Source organism: Parasteatoda tepidariorum, chromosome X2 (genome assembly GCF_043381705.1).
Source record: "Parasteatoda tepidariorum isolate YZ-2023 chromosome X2, CAS_Ptep_4.0, whole genome shotgun sequence".
Classification (NCBI taxonomy): domain Eukaryota; kingdom Metazoa; phylum Arthropoda; class Arachnida; order Araneae; family Theridiidae; genus Parasteatoda; species Parasteatoda tepidariorum.
In genome coordinates this window covers 28450680-28470349 of record NC_092215.1, presented here as the reverse complement: position 1 = coordinate 28470349, position 19670 = coordinate 28450680, and the positions used below count along the sequence as shown (strand labels likewise).

Below are 19670 nucleotides of genomic sequence, written 5' to 3'. Positions count from 1 at the left end.
TATATATATATATATATCGCTTTCAAATCGCTTTTCAACTCGTGTTTATTTTCTACGACAATCAAACAATTCTATATATTTCAATCTTGACTTTCTTAATCATGATGCGTCAAATTTCGATAACTTTCGTTGTTTTGACTTTGCTTAAATAATGCGACTCCTGAAATGTGAATACTTTTTCGTAATACTCTTTTATAGTATATACATCGTTTTGGAAGTTATACAACATGGAAGGATTAAAACTTTTTTGTTTTTTATATTGTCTTTGGCTATATTTTTAGTAATGTTTATTATTAAAAAGTTAATAATTATCCACAATATTTACTAAGCGCTAACAATGCACAACTGATTTGAACTTTTTATGTCCTTTAAGTGAAACTATATAAATCTGTATAAGCAAATGTGCTTGAATTATATATCAAAACCACAGCTTTGAGGAAAGAGTGCTGGCCTCCCATAAGGAATTGTTGTATCAAGTTGGCGACGGTCCAATTATCAATGAGAATGCCTTTCCTTTGCTTGTAAGCTGTTATTGTGGGCTGTTAAAATACGCAAAGTCGAAAAACTGGAAGCATGGGTTTTTGGGAATGTAGTGCATAGTAAATAGAAACTACAGACAAACTACTAAATAATAGACTCGTTATTTTCAGACAAAAATATGAAAAAAGTCTATTTTTTTACGTCGTGTTTCATCTTGCTCTGTGTAAAAATATTACATTTAATACTAGTTTTTTTTCATTAAAAGTGGTTATCGTAAACATACTTGTGTAATGCAATTAACTATCTTTAAATACAATATAAAAATGAGTTTAAATTGTGTTGTGTATAGCAGAAAACAAAGACCAAAAAAATATGGACTCCATGAAAAACAGTTGTTTTTACTTTATTGGTTGAATAGCTGGCTTCTTTTACAATAACATTCTTAGAAATAACTGCTTAGGTGGTTAAATTGTACTTAAGGACAACTAACCGTTAACAAATGTTCTTAAAATTACTGACGCAAGTTTATTACATTATATGTTGTAAGTAGAAATAACAGTAAACTTTTTGTTTTTGATCCTTCAGTCAAGTTCTTTTCACTTTTACTACCTTAAAGTGTTATAGGTACGACATAAAAATGTCTCTAAAACAATAAAGTTCTTTTTCCTCCCCAGGAATTAAATTTTCTTGTTTTATTTATCCAAGTATTAATATCGCCTTTAACAAAGAACAATTTTGATTTTGGGTTTTCAAAAAATCTTTTCTTAACAGTAATTTCTTTCCCCTTACTTTTTATTTTATTAGGATTTGATTTCAAAAGCCAATTAATATCTTCATTTTTTATTTGGCCGTTATTAGAATTACTTCCTGCAGAATTTTCGCATTTGTTGGCTCTTTTTCCACCCCAAGGACTATAACTTCTCTTCCCGCCCCATGCATTGTAACTTCTTTTTCCACCCCAAGGATTGTAACTTTTCTTTTCATCATTGTTGTTTCGTTTTCCTCCCCAAGCGTTATAATTTCTTTTTCCTCCCCAAGGACTGTAACTTCGTTTTCCACCCCAAGCATTGTATTTTCTTTTCCCTCCCCAAGCACTGTAACTTCGTTTTCCTCCCCAAGCGTTATAATTTCTTTTCCCTCCCCAAGGACTGTAACTTCGCTTTCCTCCCCAAGCGTTGTAATTTCTTTTTCCTCCCCATGGACTGTAACTTCGCTTTCCACCCCAAGGACTATAACTTCGCTTTCCGCCCCATGCATTATAGTTTCTTTTTCCACCCCAAGCATCAAAATTTCGGAGATTTCTTAACGTTGATTTGGACTCATTTCTCTCATTTTGGATAATGCGTTTTTTGAAGCAATTGAAACTAGGAGAACATTTATCATTATCTTCCACATCATCAATTAAAGGGATATTAAAATTTCTTTTCCCTGCCCATGGTTCAAAATTTCGAAGATTTCTAAAAGGACTACTTTGAATGTAATTTCTCGACTGATTTCCTTCCTTTTCAATTTCCACATCATCCAAACTCCTACTGTCCCGCAAAAACTCCCCAATTTTTTTTTCTTCCCACGAGCTATAATTTTGAACAATTTTTTGTTCACCCAACTGCTTTGTGTTTTGATTTTGACCTTTTTGATTTTCTTGACCTTCAAATTCAACTAAATAATTATTTTGATCAGAATTAATGTTATTATTTGGAGTATCAATAGCCCAATCTAATTTATTATTGCTTCCAAATGAATTTAAAGCATTATTTTGCTTAAAATTTAATTTATCCTCTTCAACATAAAAGCCCACATCATCATTTAAATTTTTTTTCCCTTTTAAAAGCTCCCTTTTATTTCTTATGTTTGACTTTTTTGAATTTATTAAAAAGTTATTTATTATATACTCATTTAAATCCTTTAATTCCTTAGCAACTAGTCCTTTGTAGTTCCTTCCCCCAGCTAAAAAAATGAAATTCCTTATACGGTTATTAAATTCTGAAGTAATTTTTCCTTCTTGTTCATAATTCGAAATCCCCCTCTCATTTGAATAACTGAAAGGAACCACTTTTGACCTCTTTCCTCCCCAAGGACTATAATTCTTTTTTATTTCAAATTTATCAGGTTCTGTGTCAAATATTTCCATTTGATCAGGAAAATTATTTAAACTTTTACTGTTCCAAGGAATTAACATTTCATCTGCAGTAGGCTTAGCTCCACCCCTTTCAGCATAACAAGATGTTAAACCATTTCCGATATTACAGTCATAATTTCCTGTCTCATCAGAAAGTTCTTGGCTTGTTTCGTCTTCAGAGTCTTCGAATTCATCAACAGATAAAATCTTCCTCTTTTGTGGTTTGGAATTAAAGCCGCCTTGTTCAAAGTCACGTTTACCGCTATTGCTTATTTCTTGATAAGCATTTAAGTTCCTGTTTAAATTTAAAAGTTTGTTTGCTTTTTGGGTATTCTTTAATAATTCAGATCGTTTTCGTCCTGCCCAGGGATCAAACGGTCCCTGGAAATCTGGATCAGATTGATACTTGGAATTGTACAGTAATGGTATCGTTCTCTTTTCAAGAAGATATTGATCTGAATTTCTCTGAGGATATATGAGAACGTTTCCCTCTTGACTTTGGGCTTGAGAAAACTTAGCTGAATAGTTTGGATCGGAACACAGAAAAAGCTGAGTTGAGGATATTATGATCATCAGAGATAAAAAATTCATCATCAACCCTAAAATTAAAAAAAGATAATTTCTAAATTAAATTTAAGGTAATTAATTACTAAATTTTAAATACGTTTAATAGCAATTTGGTTTTAAATTGCAGTTCTTAAATTTAACTTCTTATTATGAGAAGAAATAGCATATCCAAGGTATTTTATAATGACCGCACTTAATATATATTAATAAATTCTTGTTAAAAAACGAAGTAAAAAAAAAGCATTTACATTTGGAGTATTAGGGTAAAAAAATCTGATACACTGTAATTTTTACAGTAATAATTTCCGTAATTTTTCATTTTTCAACCATATTGATCACTGTTTCACTGACTATAATGAGTGATTTGCATTTGTTGGATAACAATTCAATTTTACTTATTTTATAGACATAAAAAAATAAAATTAGTGCCTGGAACACTGTAAAAAATTACGGTATCGGCACTTTGAATATATCATCTGTAAAATCATTTTTACCGTAAAATATTATACCATAATCGTATATCATATCTTTTGTTCCGTAACATGTTCCGGTAAAAATGCATTTTACGGTAAAAAGAAAAGCCACCTTGAGTGCCAGAACTTTTTACCGTAATTTGATCCGGATTTTTTATAGTGAAATGCTCGAAGCTATTAACTCGAAATCGGAAGTATTACTAAATTTTTGATTTCACTAGCATGGGAATTCCAGTGAGAAACCTAATTAATTTAGAACAGTCATCGATCAGGAAACACTCGAAACTGTTAACTCGAAATCAGAAGTACAAGTAAATTTTTAATTTAATTTGCATGAGAATTCTACCTATTATAGAACAGTGATCGATCTGGAAATGCTTGAAACTGTTAACTAGAAGTCAGAAGTACAAGTAAATTTTTAATTTAATTTGCATGGGAATTCTACCTATTATAGAACAGTGATCGATCTGGAAGTGCTTGAAGCTGTTAACTCGAAATCAGAAGTACAAGTAAATTTTTAATTTAATTTGCATGAGAATTCTACCTATTATAGAGCAGTGATCGATCTGGAAATGCTTGAAACTGTTAACTCGAAATCAGAAGTACAAGTAAATTTTTAATTTAACTTACATGGGGAATTCTAAAGAGGAAACTTATTAATTTAGAGCAGTAATCAATCTACAGATACGCGAAATTTTTATTAAATTTTTTATTTTTTATAACCGTCATTGACACAGAAACCAAGTTTCGGTCCTGGTTTGACTCAAAGCGAAAGCTATATCCACCTCGACATATCTGTATGAGATTTCTTTTTCCAGTATGGAATTCATTAAATTATGTACCCACTCTTTAAAGAATACTTGTACCCATTATTCGAATGTATTCCCCCAAGATTATAAGAACTTGTTGATGGCAAAAAAGAGGCTCATTCAAGTTAATTCAATGTAATGTCGTTGAAGTTAATGCAACAGGAATGTGTTCAATAAAATGCATCCTTGTTACATTTTTGAATATTTTATTGAATGCGATTTATTGAATGCTTGGTAAAACAAATCTGTAACAACATTCTATATAATTATGATAACTATACTTCAACTTCTTTCTTACGTACAATTCCATTTCATTTTTTTCCTGTTATGTGCTTAATTAAAATTGACTTTATATATACTAGAGATGTAAGTTGATACGGTTGCTAAGCAATAAACAAAATGCAAGATTTTTTTAAAAGTTAATAGCTCTTTCGGTTGGTAGTTCACGGTAGATTTAAAAACGAAACAGTAACAGTAGTTCTGAAGCTTCATAAGTTTGGCGACCATTAAAAAAAAACAACGTTATATCTCTTCTTTTATATCTATTCCTTTTATCTATTCGATATTAAACACTTAATAAGTTTACAAATATCTATTTGTAAATTTGAACCGTGATGGCTCAGAATATTGAGCCCCCACCTCCCAATGAGGTGACCCGGGTTCGAATGCCAGCGATGACTAGTCGATACGAATTCTATACCCGGCTCGCAACGACCACAGTGCTAAAGTAAAATATCCCCAGTGATAGACGAATCATGTATTAGAGTTTCCTTTGCCATCAGGCTAACCGTGGGAGGTTATCGTGTTTTTCCAATGCATGTAACGCAAATGCGTGTAAATTTCATCAAAAAGTCCCCCATGAAGGCAAATTTTCTTAATACTTGATCCAGCAGTTCCCTTGTCTCCTGGATTGGCTTCAAAATTACAAGCCTACGTAATTGAACATCAGGAGTAGTAAACTCAGAAATTGGGTCAGCTGTTCAACGACGATTATAAAATGTAAAAAATTTGTAGATTAAGGTATTGACTGATATTGTTTCCAATAGATATTCAATGAAATTTTTGAGGCAAATTTAAGAAATTTGACTTCAATTCGGAGCATTTAATCTTAAAATTACGGAAATAGAAATTAATGTCCTTAAGTTTTATGATTCAGGATGAGTATGCTACTATGAGTATCCTACTATGTATGCTATTGATAATAAAGTAAGCACTGGCATTCTACAAAATATCTTTTCTGATGCATTTCACACTTTGCCAGTTTGTTATTTTTCAATCTATCCATAGACTAATTTTTAATCGTTATATATTTTGACTGCCATTTTAAGCATTCTGTAAAATGCCTTGGTATTCTATAGAATATCGGAATTTAAACTTATCATACTTTGCCAGTTTATATTCTATCCATAGATTAATTTTTAATCGTTTTATATAATGACAGTCAATTTTAAGCATTATATAAAATGCCTAAAGTATTCTATAAAATACCGGAATTTAAATTTAGCATACTTTACCAGTTTGCTATTTCTCATTCTATCCATAGACTGATTTTTAATCATTTCATATTTTGATAGGCAATTTTAAGTATTATATAAAATATCTGAATATTCTATAGAATACCGGAATTTAAACTTAGAGGTTAACAAATATACTTTTAAAAAGTTTTCTATTTTTTTATCTGGTTTCTTATAAATAAATTTTTAAAAGGAAGTTAAAAATTTTCGGAAAGAATTGCAAAATATTATTATAAAACAGTACATTTAAACATTTTACTGCAATAAAAGCATTTTAGCAAAATTGAGCATTTTACCGCAAAATTTTTTTAAACTTCCCATAAAATTTTAAATTATTTATAAATTCAATAATAGATAATTCACTTTAAATAACATTTTGTTACTTTTTAATTAATTCTGAAAGTATTTCAGGGCAAAAAATAAACTTCTGAGCAAAAATAACATTAATTAATTTAGTTATCATAAATATTTTTAAAAGTATTAAGTCCAAATAAAAAAGTAAATATTTAAAAAATAAGTAGTATAGTCAAATAGCTTACTGTGTTCGAGTTTTTGAACCACTCTTATTTCGAGAAACATGTGATTTTCTGTTACAAAACATTTTCTGTTCCGGTTTTATAAACCGTATATTTTTCTTTTGTATTCTTATTATTGTTTCAAGCCATTGATTTACTTATGGTCTATATATGTTGTTTACATTCATTTCAAATCATTGGTAAAGAGAAAAGCTTTTTTCCAATATATAATATCAAAGAAAGCCGACATATAATGCAGACATTTTTGTATTCTTTTGTGCAAGGAATGTCCTGATCAAATTTTGGTAAAGAAGGCTTTCAAGAAAATATCCTTTCAGACTTGCCCAATAATATTATATCCTTTCAACTATTTTTGATATCTTGGATGTTAGAAATAGTCCCTGTAAAAAGGTCTTTAGGTTGTTGCATCCATAAAATACTCTTTCTTTCGACCGAAGATTAAATAAATAAAGTTAGCTTCATTTATATTTGGTTATATAAAATATAAATCTCATATAGAAAATTTATATTAATTCCTCAGAAAACTTAAAATTCGTACATGTTGTTAATTTAAAGACAAAATTTATTTTTCATTTGTTTTTGAATCCATGCGTCTTATAATATATCGTAAATATATTTTTTCAATTTAGATAAATATGTTTCCGATATCTATTTTCAACTGCTTTGTTTTTGTTTTGATTCACTTCTCATGTGTTTTTTTTTTCCAGAAAGAACATTAATTTAATTTAAAGACAAAATATATTTTTATTTTGTTTTTGAATCCATGCGTCTTATAATGTATTGTAAATATATATTTTTTAATTTTGTTAAATATGTTTCCGATATATATTTTCGACGGTTTTGTTCATATTTTGATTCACTTCTCACGTTTTTTTTTTCCAGAAAGAACATTAATTTAATTTAAAGACAAAATTTATTTTTCAGTTGTTTCTGAATCCATGCGTCTTATAATGTATCGTAAATATATATATTTTTTATTTCAGATAAATATGTTTCCGATATCTATTTTTAACCGTTTTGTTTTTGTTTAGATTCACTTCACATGGTGTGTTTTTTCCCCCACAAAGAACATTAATTTAATTTAAAGACAAAATTTATTTTTCATTTGTTTTTAAATCCATGTGTCTTATAATGTATCTTAAATATATTTTTTCAATTTAGATCATTATATTTCCGATATCTATTTTCAACGCTTTTGTTCATATTTTGATTCACTTCACGTGGTGTTTTTTTCCAGAAAGAACNAGTGGTTTTTATTGCTTCGAGGTAAAATTTAAATAGAAAAACTGAAAACAATGGTTTCTTACCTACCCAATGTTTTTATGTCTAGTGCAATAAAATTGATTGACGAATGAATTTATTTATTTTGAATAGTTTAAAACATACATACAGCCACATATTTAGCCAACACATTTTTTACACCAATAGATATTTTCTGTTTCCCATCACTGACCCATCTGTCAAAAAGTTCAAGCTATGTTGTACAAGGTATAGCTATCCGCATGCGGCAAACTAAAGCTAATATAATAAGCGTAGGTATTGTAGTAAGTCATTATCATCAGATTTTTCAAAATTAATGTTTTTCGGTAATAATGTATCGGTTATCATTTGGTAATCTGGCAGGAACTAGGGGGCCCCATTCGATCGCGGGGCCCTGGGCACGTGCCCATAGTGCCCAGTGGGGAAGAGGGGCCTGATACTTACTGACGATAGATTAGAACAAACATCAGTGTAGGGTATACCGGGCAAATGTATACCGGGCAGTGGCACTTGACCTTAAAAAAATATCAGTGTAGAGTATACCGGGCAAATATTTATACCGGGCAGTGGCACTGAACCTTAAAAAAACATCAGTGTAGGGTATACCGGGCAAATGTATACCGGGCAATGGCACTTGACCTTAAAAAAACATCAGTGTAGGATATATCGGGCAATGGCACTTAACCATACCTAGTATGACTAGACCTTTGGTAAATGTCCGAAATATATACTAGGTCTAGTGCCACTTATGCTATAGCTTAAATATTGCTTAATTTTGCTATAGCTTAAATATAAAAAAATAAACAAAGCGTTTGAATCAATTTTAAACTTATAACGAAACTATTGCTTTAAAATTAAAAAATAATAATAAAAACTGCGCCAGATAAGAGTAATTGAAGTAGTTGCTTTATACAGCGCATGTGCGGAAAAAAATTTAAAAAAAAATTATCCATGTGCATCTAAAAGTGGATGAATATCCCAAGACACCCTTATAATGTATAGTAAATATATGTTTTTTCCGATATCTATTTTCAACTGTTTTGTTCATATTTTGATTCACTTCACATGGTATTTTCTTCCCAGAAAGAACATTTATTTAATTTAAAGACAAAATTCATTTTCCATTTGTTTCTGAATTCATGTGTCTTATAATGTATCGTAAATATATATTTTTTAATTTAGATAAATATGTTTCCGATATCTATTTTCAACCGTTTTGTTTTTGTTTAGATTCATTTCACATGGTGTCTTTTTTCTTCCCAGAAAGAACATTAATTTAATTTAAAGACAAAATTCATTTTCCATTTGTTTTAGAATCCATGTGTCTTATAATGTATCGTAAATAGATATATTTTTAATTTAGATAAATATATTTCCGATATCTATTTTCAACCGCTTTGTTTTTGTTTAGATTCATTTCACGTGGTGTCTTTTTTCTTCCCAGAAAGAACATTAATTTAATTTAAAGACAAAATTTATTTTTCATTTGTTTTTGAATCCATGTGTCTTATAATGTATCTTAGATTTATTTTTTCAATTTAGATCATTATATTTCCGATATCTATTTTCAACGCTTTTGTTCATATTTTGATTCACTTCACGTGGTGTTTTTTTCCAGAAAGAACATATTGTTAATTTAAAGACAAAATTTATTTTTAATCTGTTTTTGAATCCATGCGTCTTATAATGTATTATAAATATATATTTTTTAATTTAGATAAATATGTTTCCGACATCTATTTTCAACCGTTTTGTTTTTGTTTAGATTCACTTCACATGGTGTCTTTTTTTCTTCCCAGAAAGAACATTAATTTAATTTAAAGACAAAATTTATTTTTCAGTTGTTTTTGAATCCATGCGTCTTATAATATATCGTAAATACATATTTTTTAATTTAGATAAATACGTTTCCGATATCTATTTTCAACGGTTTTGCTCATATTTTGATTCATTTCACGTGGTGTTTTTTTCGAGAAACAACATGTTGTTAATTTAAAAGCATAATTTATTTTTAATTTGTTTCTGAATCCACGTGTCTTATAATGTATAGTAAATATATGTTTTTTCCGAAGTCTATTTTCAACAGTTTTGTACATATTTTGATTCACTTCGCATGGTCTTTTTTTCTGTTTTCAAAAAGACCTCATTTATTATATATTTTTTGAATCCTTGTTGAAAATGAAAAACAATGCAGAACACAGAGGCTTCCAAACTAATATTTAAGCTGTAAAAATTAAAAAAGATATCGATGATATCTGACAAATCACGATTGTGGAAGTCGGATATAAAAGCATCATAATCTGTTTAATCGCCAGAGGAAACAGGCATTGAAAAACGATTCTTCGAAACACTAGCAACCATTTTCATGTTTTATCTCTTTAAATGTTTTTTAGCATATGTAGATATTTTTCGAAAATTTGATGCCCATTTTTTAACTTGAATTTAATATCAAAAATCTATATCACACCAAAAAATTATTAAAAAAATAACAAATATTCGGCCAAATTATCCTCTCAAATGCAGCTATTAATTATACTATGTAAACAAATCAAAAAAATGTGAAATAATGAAATCCATAGTAGAACCCCTTAAGTGAGGTCAGGGAGCTGATCTCAAGTCAGAAAGGTCCCGGGTTCGAATCCCGGATAAGGCATAGATGTTATTTCCTTCTCTTCTTTGTTCTATATTCTTATTAAGGGAGCAACGTTGGCCCACCTAATATGTTGCCCCTTAGAGAGTGTTCAACAAATTTGCCCTTGAATGGCGAAAGTCAATATCGGAATAGGCATTGAATAAATAAATAAATAAAACTTTCAATATAGGCTACGCAGCCTTCTACAACCCGCCTCATATCATATCTAAATCATCAACTATTTTTGTCCACCTATGCTATAGATATTGAAAAACTAGATTTTTTAAAAAAATTCTATGAAAATTTTTCAGCATGAAGGATTTTTGGATACTTTTACTCCTAATTTTAACTTGAAATTAATATCAATGATCTACCTTATACTAGAAAATTATAAAAATTCAATAAATTAACCCCAAATGGATCTCCTCAAATACATTTATCAACAATATTATGTAAACAAAACAAGGAAATGAGTAATAACGAAATCGAAAGTAGAAATTCTGAAATTTAAGGCTACGCAGCCTTTTATAGCCTGCCTCATATTATATTTGCATAATTAGCTTTTGACCATGATTCGTTTATCCTCGGCGATATTTTATTTCAATCACTAGAACATGTCTTGCCGGAGTAATCTATACATATACGGAGATGCCAACCGGACGCGCCAAAATAATTAAAAGAACGGTAAATAACTGCAAAGCAAATTTTGCAAATATTTGACTATTTTTGCTTGCTTTTTAAAAGGTATAGCATGACTTAAGTACTATAAAGTGGTGAATTATGTAAGCCTACGAATTACTTAGAAATAGTGGTGGATAAAAATGTACTAAATTGAATTTATTAAACCAAGAATCACAATTGATAAACTACCACTTCAAAATATATATTTGCTGTCTGGAGCAAGTTGTCATTTCTGCTTATACCCACAGATCATTTTCTTTTTTCAATGAATCAAAAAAAGAGAGCTGGAAAACTCTTGAGATCATTATCCAGTTCTGAGTTTTGTATTAAGATATCGTGAAGAACTTGCGAATTTTTTGAGAAGATTTATTTTATAACCGTCGTTGAACAGCCGACCCAAGTTTGGATATACGACTACCAATTTTCAATTCCGTATTCTTGGGTAAGGGAACTGCTGGATCAACTATTGGGAGAAATTTGCCTCCGTGGAGGACTTTTTTGATGGAACTAACCCGCATGTGCGTTATATGAAGAGGAAAACCACGAAAACCACCCACGGTTAGACTGACGGCTAGGAAACTCTAATCCATGATCCCTCTACAACTGAGAATATTTTAATCAGCACTGTGGTTGGTGCAAGCCGGGTGTGGAATTTGAATCGACCAGCCATGGCTGGGATTCGAGCCTGTTTCACCTTATTAGGAGGCGAGTGCTCTATCCCCTAAACTACCGCGGCTCCTGAGAAGATTTTACATTTTATATTCATCGTTGAACAGCCGACCCAATTTTTGGGATTACGACTACTAATGTTCAACTCCGTGGCCTTGTAATTTTGAACCCAATCCAGAACACAAGGAAACTCCTGGATCAGTGCCCCCAGAGGTATTGATTTATTATGGGAACATGGAAGATTTTGCTACTCGACAGATTTAACGTGTATCAGTCACCATTTCCTACACGGCCGGTGGGGATCGAACCCACTACTTCTTAGACATGTGTCCAGTGCCCTACCAACCAGGCTATCTCGACCTTCTGAGAAGATTTATCAGACATTTGCTGAACACGAAAAAAAATAAATAGGAAAGTGTCTCGTGTTTAATCCGATGACAATGGAGCTGCAACTCATAAAGCGCTAACTTGTGGGAACAATTTATGCTAGCGCTGTAACTGGCGCGCTTCAACTAAGCTTCTAACTAGATCATAAGCGATTTTTCCTCCTACCGTTCCATTTCAGTTTCATAATTCAATTAAATTTACTACATTGCATTTTTTTTAAAAAATTATTAAAGTCCAAATTATTATATTATTTTTTTGAACTACAGTGAACAACTACTGATTAACACATAAACTAGTTTCTAATTTTTGCTACAATAAAATGGCTGCATTCGTGATGTAGCACTTTTCTTATAAGTATCATTAAATGATTTTTAGGTATGAAAGTGTATAACTGGCATGGAGAAATATGAAAACACGGAGAAAAATGAGTACGTACTGCGTGTTAGATTCTATCTTATAACTGGCGTTGGACAGACGTCTTAACATCATAATTTTCAACCCAACTCAGAAGACCAGAAAGCTTCTGAACCAAGCATTGCTACAAACTTGCCTTCTTGGAGAGCTTTTCGATGTGATTTATCCGTATTTACATAACAGGGAGCGGAAACCCACGAAAACCTCCCACGGTTAGCCCCGGCAGTAAGAACATTTCAACCCATGATCCGCTTACCACTGATGATATTTTACGTTCGCGTTAGGGTCTGTAATGAACCAGGAGTAGATTTCAAATCGACTGAACATCGTTGGGTTTTGAACTTAGTCACTTCATTGAGATGCGAGTGCTAAATCCCTTAACGAACCGCAACGTTAACCTTTTGACGTTGAAGGAATACCGGGGTACTTTAGTGTATTTTTCTCTGACACTCTAATTACAAGCGAAAATATATTTTGTTATTTTTTAATCATAAAAACACAGTCTAATAGTTATTAAAAAAAGCCATTTGATTATAGGAATTAGATTGTACTAAAATATAAAAATCAAAAAAAAATAATTTTATTTTATTTTATTCATATTCAAAAATGTATCAATAATTGATTTTCTAAATTAAAGAAATTTCAATGACGAGCAACGTTTTCTCTTAGATCTAAATAGCTGCAAATAAGTGCATCTTTAACGCAGAAAAAGACAACAGTGTTTCATTCTGTTTTTCATAATCATAAATTATTAAAATACTAAATGCATTATTTTTCACTTATTTTGACCTAAATTAATACAAAAAAATGAAAAAAGCTTAATAAAATATGCTTAATAAAAAATCTGCGTCAAACGGCTAAAGGATTATGTTGAAATGATTTTTTCTTTAATTATAATATAATTTTCTAAGCCGTTAATTTACTATACCTTTTAATTTTACCTATTTTTATTAAACATATTTTTCACACTTTTTTCATTATTTTGTTTTAATTTGGGTCAAAATAAGAGAAAATATATTTACCATTTTAATAATTTATGGTTATGAAATATTGCATGAGACATTTTTTTTCTGCGTTATCGATAAAATCTTCCTAACAATATTTTTTCTAATTTTTCAGGAGAATCAGTAATTCATTATTGAAATTTCTTTGACCTACAAAGGAAAATCTTCATAAGTTTTTGAATTTGACAAAAAAAAAAAAAAAAATTTCAAACCACTTTTTTGGATTTTTTATTTTTGTGCAAATAAAATCCCCATAATTTAACACATTTTTATAGTGACTATTAAACTGTTTATTATAATTAAAAAAAACACCAAAAATACATGCTTACGTGTAATTTGAGAGTCAGAAAAAATACATTAAAGGTACATTTAAAAATACATTTTCGTTGGTTTTGGAATATTAATCACCGATTATGAAACACCGAGTAATTTTCTAGGCTGCCTAAAGAAGAGAATCCAACAGTTTGGAAGAAATTAAAACAATTTTTCCACAATTGACACAGTTTTTGTTAGTTTTTCTCGAAAGTTTCTTACATACCCCCTTTTAAAGTCTTAAATAAATTTTGAAAAAACTTTTCTTTTGCTGCAATTTTAAATTAAAAATCGTTTGCAAAGCTTAGTTTAGAATTTAGTTCTACTACTAGATGCCACTAAATAACCCAGTCTTCCATTTCTTCCGAGTCTTAAATCAATTTTGAATGAAAACTTGGAATTAACTTTTGAACTAAAAATTTATGCCAAGTCTTAAAAAAATTTTGAAAAAAACTTATCTTTTGCTTTAATTTTAACATAAAAATCGTTTGCGAAGCTTAGTTTAGAATTTAGTTCTACTACTAAATGGCATTAAATAACCCAGTTTTCCATTTCTTCCGAGTCTTAAATCAATTTTGAATAAAAACTTGGAATTAACTTTTGAACTAAAAATTTATGCCAAGACTTAAATAAATTTTGAAAAAACTTATCTTTTGCTTAAATTTTAACATAAAAATCGCTTGCAAAGCTTAGTTTAGAATTAAATTTGACTACTAGATGGCACTAAATAACTCAGTCTTCTATTTCTTCCTGGTTGATAAGAGAAAGGTTATCTTGAGTGATATTAATCCGTAATCCGCCCCCTTCCACCTATTTTAGTGTAGAATACTTACACTCCTGTTTTAGTTTTTGTTATCTTACTCAGCGCTTAAAAATACTTCTCGAATGCGGGAGCCAAGAAACAAAAATTAAAGAAATCGTGATAACATTTCTACAACTGTCGTAATCTTTTCAAATGAATAGAAGAGCGAAAAAAAAGTGATAAATATCTAAATATAATTACGTCATTATTTACCTTGAAATTGCTAGTTAAATTAAAGCTATAAAATGTTTTTAAAGGATGCGTTAAAGTATAAGATAATTTAGAATTAAATCTTTAAAAAAATAGTGTTTTTGCTTAAAGAGTGTAATGTGTGTTGTTTTGTATAAAGATTAAATTTTTAATTGGAATTTCTGATTGAAATTTAAATAAATTAAATTTTGTTTCTGATTTTATTTTAGATAATAAGAAAACTTTTAAGATTTATTTATGGTAGTAATAAAATTGTTTTTAGTTATAACGAAAGATAGTAGTTAACTAGCTAACGTGCGGCTGTAAAACGTTTATAATATGCAGTTTATTTATAAAAAGCTGAAAAACAACAGCAAATGTTTATTTAATGAATAAAGAATGGTTTATTTTATGTTCAAAAAACCAAATTTCAGAAATAAAATATAGTTAAAAATTTAAATATTGTTTCTGCTATTCATTTTAAATAATTAAAAAAATTTATAGAATTATTTTTCATAGTGATACATTGTTTTAAATTTAATGAAAGACAGTGGCTAACTAGCTAACGTGAATTTATAACTATTAAACGTTCACAGTATTCATAAAAACTAAAATAACGACAGCAAATACTTATTAATTAAATAAAGAAAGGTTGATTTTATGTTAAAAAACTAAATTACAGAAATGAAATTTAGTTGAAAATTTAAATTTCGTCTTTGCATTAAATTTTAAACTATTAAAATAATTTTCAAGTTTTATTTATTGTAATGATATATTGTTTTAGTTTAAAAAGTCAGAAGAGTAAAATAATATTTAAATACTTTTACTTATTATACATAAATAAACCAATGTTTGTCATTTGCTTAACTTTGCAATGTATTTGGAAACATAAAATGCAAGATAAATTCTCAATCATGGTCTATACAGATTATTTTTGACACAATTATTTCAAAAAAATTCTATGATCAACATTTTTAAAAAGGCAATTTAAGTGCTTTACATTTGCCTGCTTTCAGATTTACGAAACATACCTTTGTTCTGCGTAACTAGCGTCGATATAAATTTTCAGCATCATTCAAATTTAAAATAAGTAAATAAAAAAAATCAATAATGATAATAAATGTTTAATATTTCTAAAAACAGGTAAATGTAAAGTGCACTAAAAAAAAGGACCACCTTGAAAGTAACTTTTGATTTAATAATCGGATCTTTACGTTCAAGTACTCCATCTTAATGGCTCAAGGGGGTGACCTCAAATATGCTAATTAATTAATGCAGACGATATTTCAAGTAACGAAATCAGACACAAAAACATACTTTCACTGAATAAACATACCTTTTTGTTGTTGATGGAGTCTGCAGAACGATCCAAAGTTTGGACTCCTAATTTTAATTTTATTTTTTTGCCCATTTTTCAATTTCTCGAGAACTTTTAAAGCGAAATTAAAAACTCTTCGCTCACAATTATAAAGTCTGTTTGTCCACAGATAATTCTATTAAACAAATAAATTTTTAATAAATATTACTATTTTTTATTATTTGATTTAAAAACAGCCACAAAACTTTTTAACTGTAAATTTTTACATAATTTTAAAGTAACTAATATTTCTTGACAAAATACAAAATTTTAGAGATATCGATTAAATAGTTCCTGAAAAATTAAATTTTAAATATTTGACTTTTTAAAAAATTTGATTTTTCAGGCACTATTCAACCGATTTCGTTCAAATTTTGCATTTTTTCATGCAAAATTGGATATTTTAAAATGGTGTAAAAAATTGCATACCTTGCAGGTCAAAAATTTTTCGACTATTGCCAAATAAAATAATAAAAAATAGTAAATATTCACTAAAATTTATTTTTTGTATGTATTTATTTTTAAGATAAAAGAATTTTATAATTGTGTACAAAGATTTTTCAATTCTCGTAAGAAATTCTCGAAATATGGCGAAATACACAGAGAAAAAAAATAGTAAGATTAGAGGGTCCATACTTGGGATTGCTCTTCAGAAAAACTGTGGAAACTATTTCTTCAGATTGCGGCTACTTCCTATATTTTGGGGGCCAAAAATCCGAATACGTCTAAAAAAAGGTATGTTTATTCAGAGAAAGTATGTTTTTGTGTCTGATTTCGTAACTTAAAATATCGTCTACACGAATTAATTAGCATGTTTGAGGTCATCCTCTCAAACCATTAAGATTGAGTCCCAGAACCTGAAGATCCAATCATTAGATCAAAAGTTATTTAAGGTGTTCCGTTTGTTATTTTGCGCACTGTACGTTAAAAATTATAAACCTAAATGTATTACAAATCATATAATTTTATTGGGGGGGGGGAAGTTGATTGTTTATATTTTAGACTACTTTGATTTGTTAATTTTAATTTAATTGCATTTAAACATACCTTCAAAATAAAATACAGTTACACCAAAAAATAAATATAAAGTGATTTAACATTTTAACTTACTAGAACGTTAAATCAATGAGAATCTTGAGCTTGTTTCTTTGCAATGAGACGGTTCCATCTGGGGGTAATAGGAGACAATGATACATTACAAACATTACAAAATTTATGTCACTAAATGCGGGGGCCCATTTTTTTTAAATAAATAAAATTTTAATGGAACACAGATATATTTAATTTGGGGTACAAACCTAGGAATTTAAATTCAGTTTCAATAAAATGGGCAGCCCGGTACCATTTGATCCACGGACCGGTACCGGTACACTGGTTTAAAGTATGATAAGCAGTGCAGCATAGAAAAAAAAAAAGTTCACGCTAATGCTGTTTTTTTCATTAATCGGTTATATTACAATCAACATACATCGATTCTTTACATGAATAGCATTAATTATGATAAACATTGTTAATTAAACAATAATTCAGCTATTAATTTCCCTTTATAAATGTTTTTTTTTTTAAATCGAAAATTGAATTTTTATTCTGTGAAAAATATATAAGTACACATGTTCTGATTGTTAATGAAGTAACTATATTTAAAAAAAGTTATTTCGGCAGTTAAGCCAGTCCTATTCCAATTAGTTCTGATCCTTGTAAAAAATAAAGGAGAAATTAATAACGTAAAGATTTACTGAAACCATATACCATTCAAAATTTCTGCTATTTATGTATAAGAATAGACATTTTTATAATATGAGCAATATAAAAACCAATATTAGATGAGCTTTTTGTTGTAAGGTAGCCTTACATATCATAAATATATCAATGAAAATCATATAAATCAAATGAATAGTATGCAGGCTGATCAAAAAAATATTATTACGATTACGGAATATTTAATGACTAATGTTAAAAAAAATTTACTTATAAATTATTTTTTTGATAATAATAAATTATACGTACAACCGTAGAAAGAGTATGGGATAAACTAATATTTCAAACGCGTTACCCTTAAACCGTATTATTTAACAGAGCAGTTCATTTTAATAATTCCTTTTAATACAAAAAAATCCATTGATTAGATATTTTTTAATTAATTTCCAAAAAAGGACATTTTATGAATCAAAACTTTAATCAAAGTTAAAGTTGATAAACTTTTCATTTTAAACGCGCGACATCTTAATAGTTCTAACATAGTAATCATACATAATAATTGCTTCCCTTCATCTCTCAACAATAACCTAACTTTTGAATAAGTTATTTAATAGCATATTTTTGATTATCGTACATGAAATGTAAACAAATTTCGAAAGATTTCTCTGGGAAAGAAATTAAAATAACTAATGCATAAAGTTGGGCAGAAAAAAGAAATCAAACCATGTCGGAGGAAGGGTGGCGCCAGACTTTGCCTGACAGGGGGTCAAGCACCCCCCGATAGGAAGGTCAAACAAATTCATTCAAAGTATTTAAATTAAAACGCATTTAATACTTCATGCTTTTCTCACATCATTTCTTTCAGAAGTGTGCTTCTAAGAAGTAAAAATCACTAATTTTGATACCATAATGTGCAGATTCACGTTAATGTAAATCTAAATCGTTTTTTTTTTCTTTCTGTTATTAATGTATTCTGTACTGTATGATGCAATTTACCACACACTGTAAGCTTAAAAATTATTTCTGTAATGAAGAAAAATTATTGTCGTAGACTCCGCTCTTTCAGAAAATTTCCACGCTTCGGACTCTCATAACGTAAAAATTATTCGATAATAAAAATTTCAAATTTCACGTACATTTAACGAAACGTTTAAAGGACATTTTGATACGAAAATATTATTAATGCATCGATTGGCATTTGAATCATTTAAATGTTCAGTTTTGCAAATAAAAATACAAGTACATTTTTTGCACCCTCGTATTTAATCTGAAGATATCATGCCCCGTATTGGGAAAACTTTAAAATGGTTTTGCCAATTAAATTGTAAAATTCGTCTTTTTTAATTGCTCCACAGTATACTTTTACTGACAAAAAAAGAGTTATGTTAATTAGGGGGCTCGATGCTAATATGTATGTAAATAAATAGAGAAACTTTTTAAAATTCTTCTTATGATACTTTTTTTTCTTCGAAGATGCTTTTAAAGTGAACATCTGTGTTCGGTAAAACTCTAATTTCTCCATTTGTGAAAAAGAGTGAGTCCATCGGCTTAAAATATAAAATTCAAACAAAATAGCTAAAATTTTTACTAATTTTCCAATTAACAAATTTTAAATTTGCATCCGAGAAACTAATATTAATCAACATACATTTTAAAAAATTTGCCACACATGGCTGCTGTTTGTCTACCTATATCTTCTTTTCTCTGCAGAGCTGAAAACAGACTTTCCACCAAGATTTCTGTTTCGATCTGCAGAACTCCTTCACA

The 19670-nt window shown here is 29.1% G+C and overlaps 1 protein-coding gene across 2 annotated transcripts; it reads right to left on the bottom strand.

Moving 5' to 3' along the window:
* Positions 1-866: 866 nt before the first annotated feature.
* LOC107443338 (probable serine/threonine-protein kinase clkA) lies at positions 867-17392 on the bottom strand. 2 transcript variants are annotated; one of them, XM_071188223.1, is made up of 2 exons: positions 17316-17392; positions 867-3198 (listed from the first exon to the last, which is right to left on the bottom strand). In XM_071188223.1, the coding sequence occupies exon 2, from the start codon at positions 3191-3193 to the stop codon at positions 1124-1126; it is 2070 nt and encodes a 689-aa protein (XP_071044324.1). In that variant the 5' UTR covers positions 3194-3198; positions 17316-17392; the 3' UTR covers positions 867-1123. The 2 variants fall into 2 exon arrangements, with proteins under 2 accessions (XP_071044324.1, XP_042896984.1); XM_043041050.2 differs by lacking the exon at positions 17316-17392 and adding an exon at positions 6502-6547.
* Between the last annotated feature and the right edge of the window lie 2278 nt (positions 17393-19670).

Bases quoted from the DNA above. Each gene is read 5' to 3' on its own strand.
- LOC107443338 (XM_043041050.2), bottom strand. From the start codon at position 6,541: ATGTTTCTCGAAATAAGAGTGGTTCAAAAACTCGAACACA. The intron at 3,199-6,501 runs GTAAGCTATTTG...TTTTAATTTTAG, and splicing joins GGTTCAAAAACTCGAACACA to GGTTGATGATGAATTTTTTA.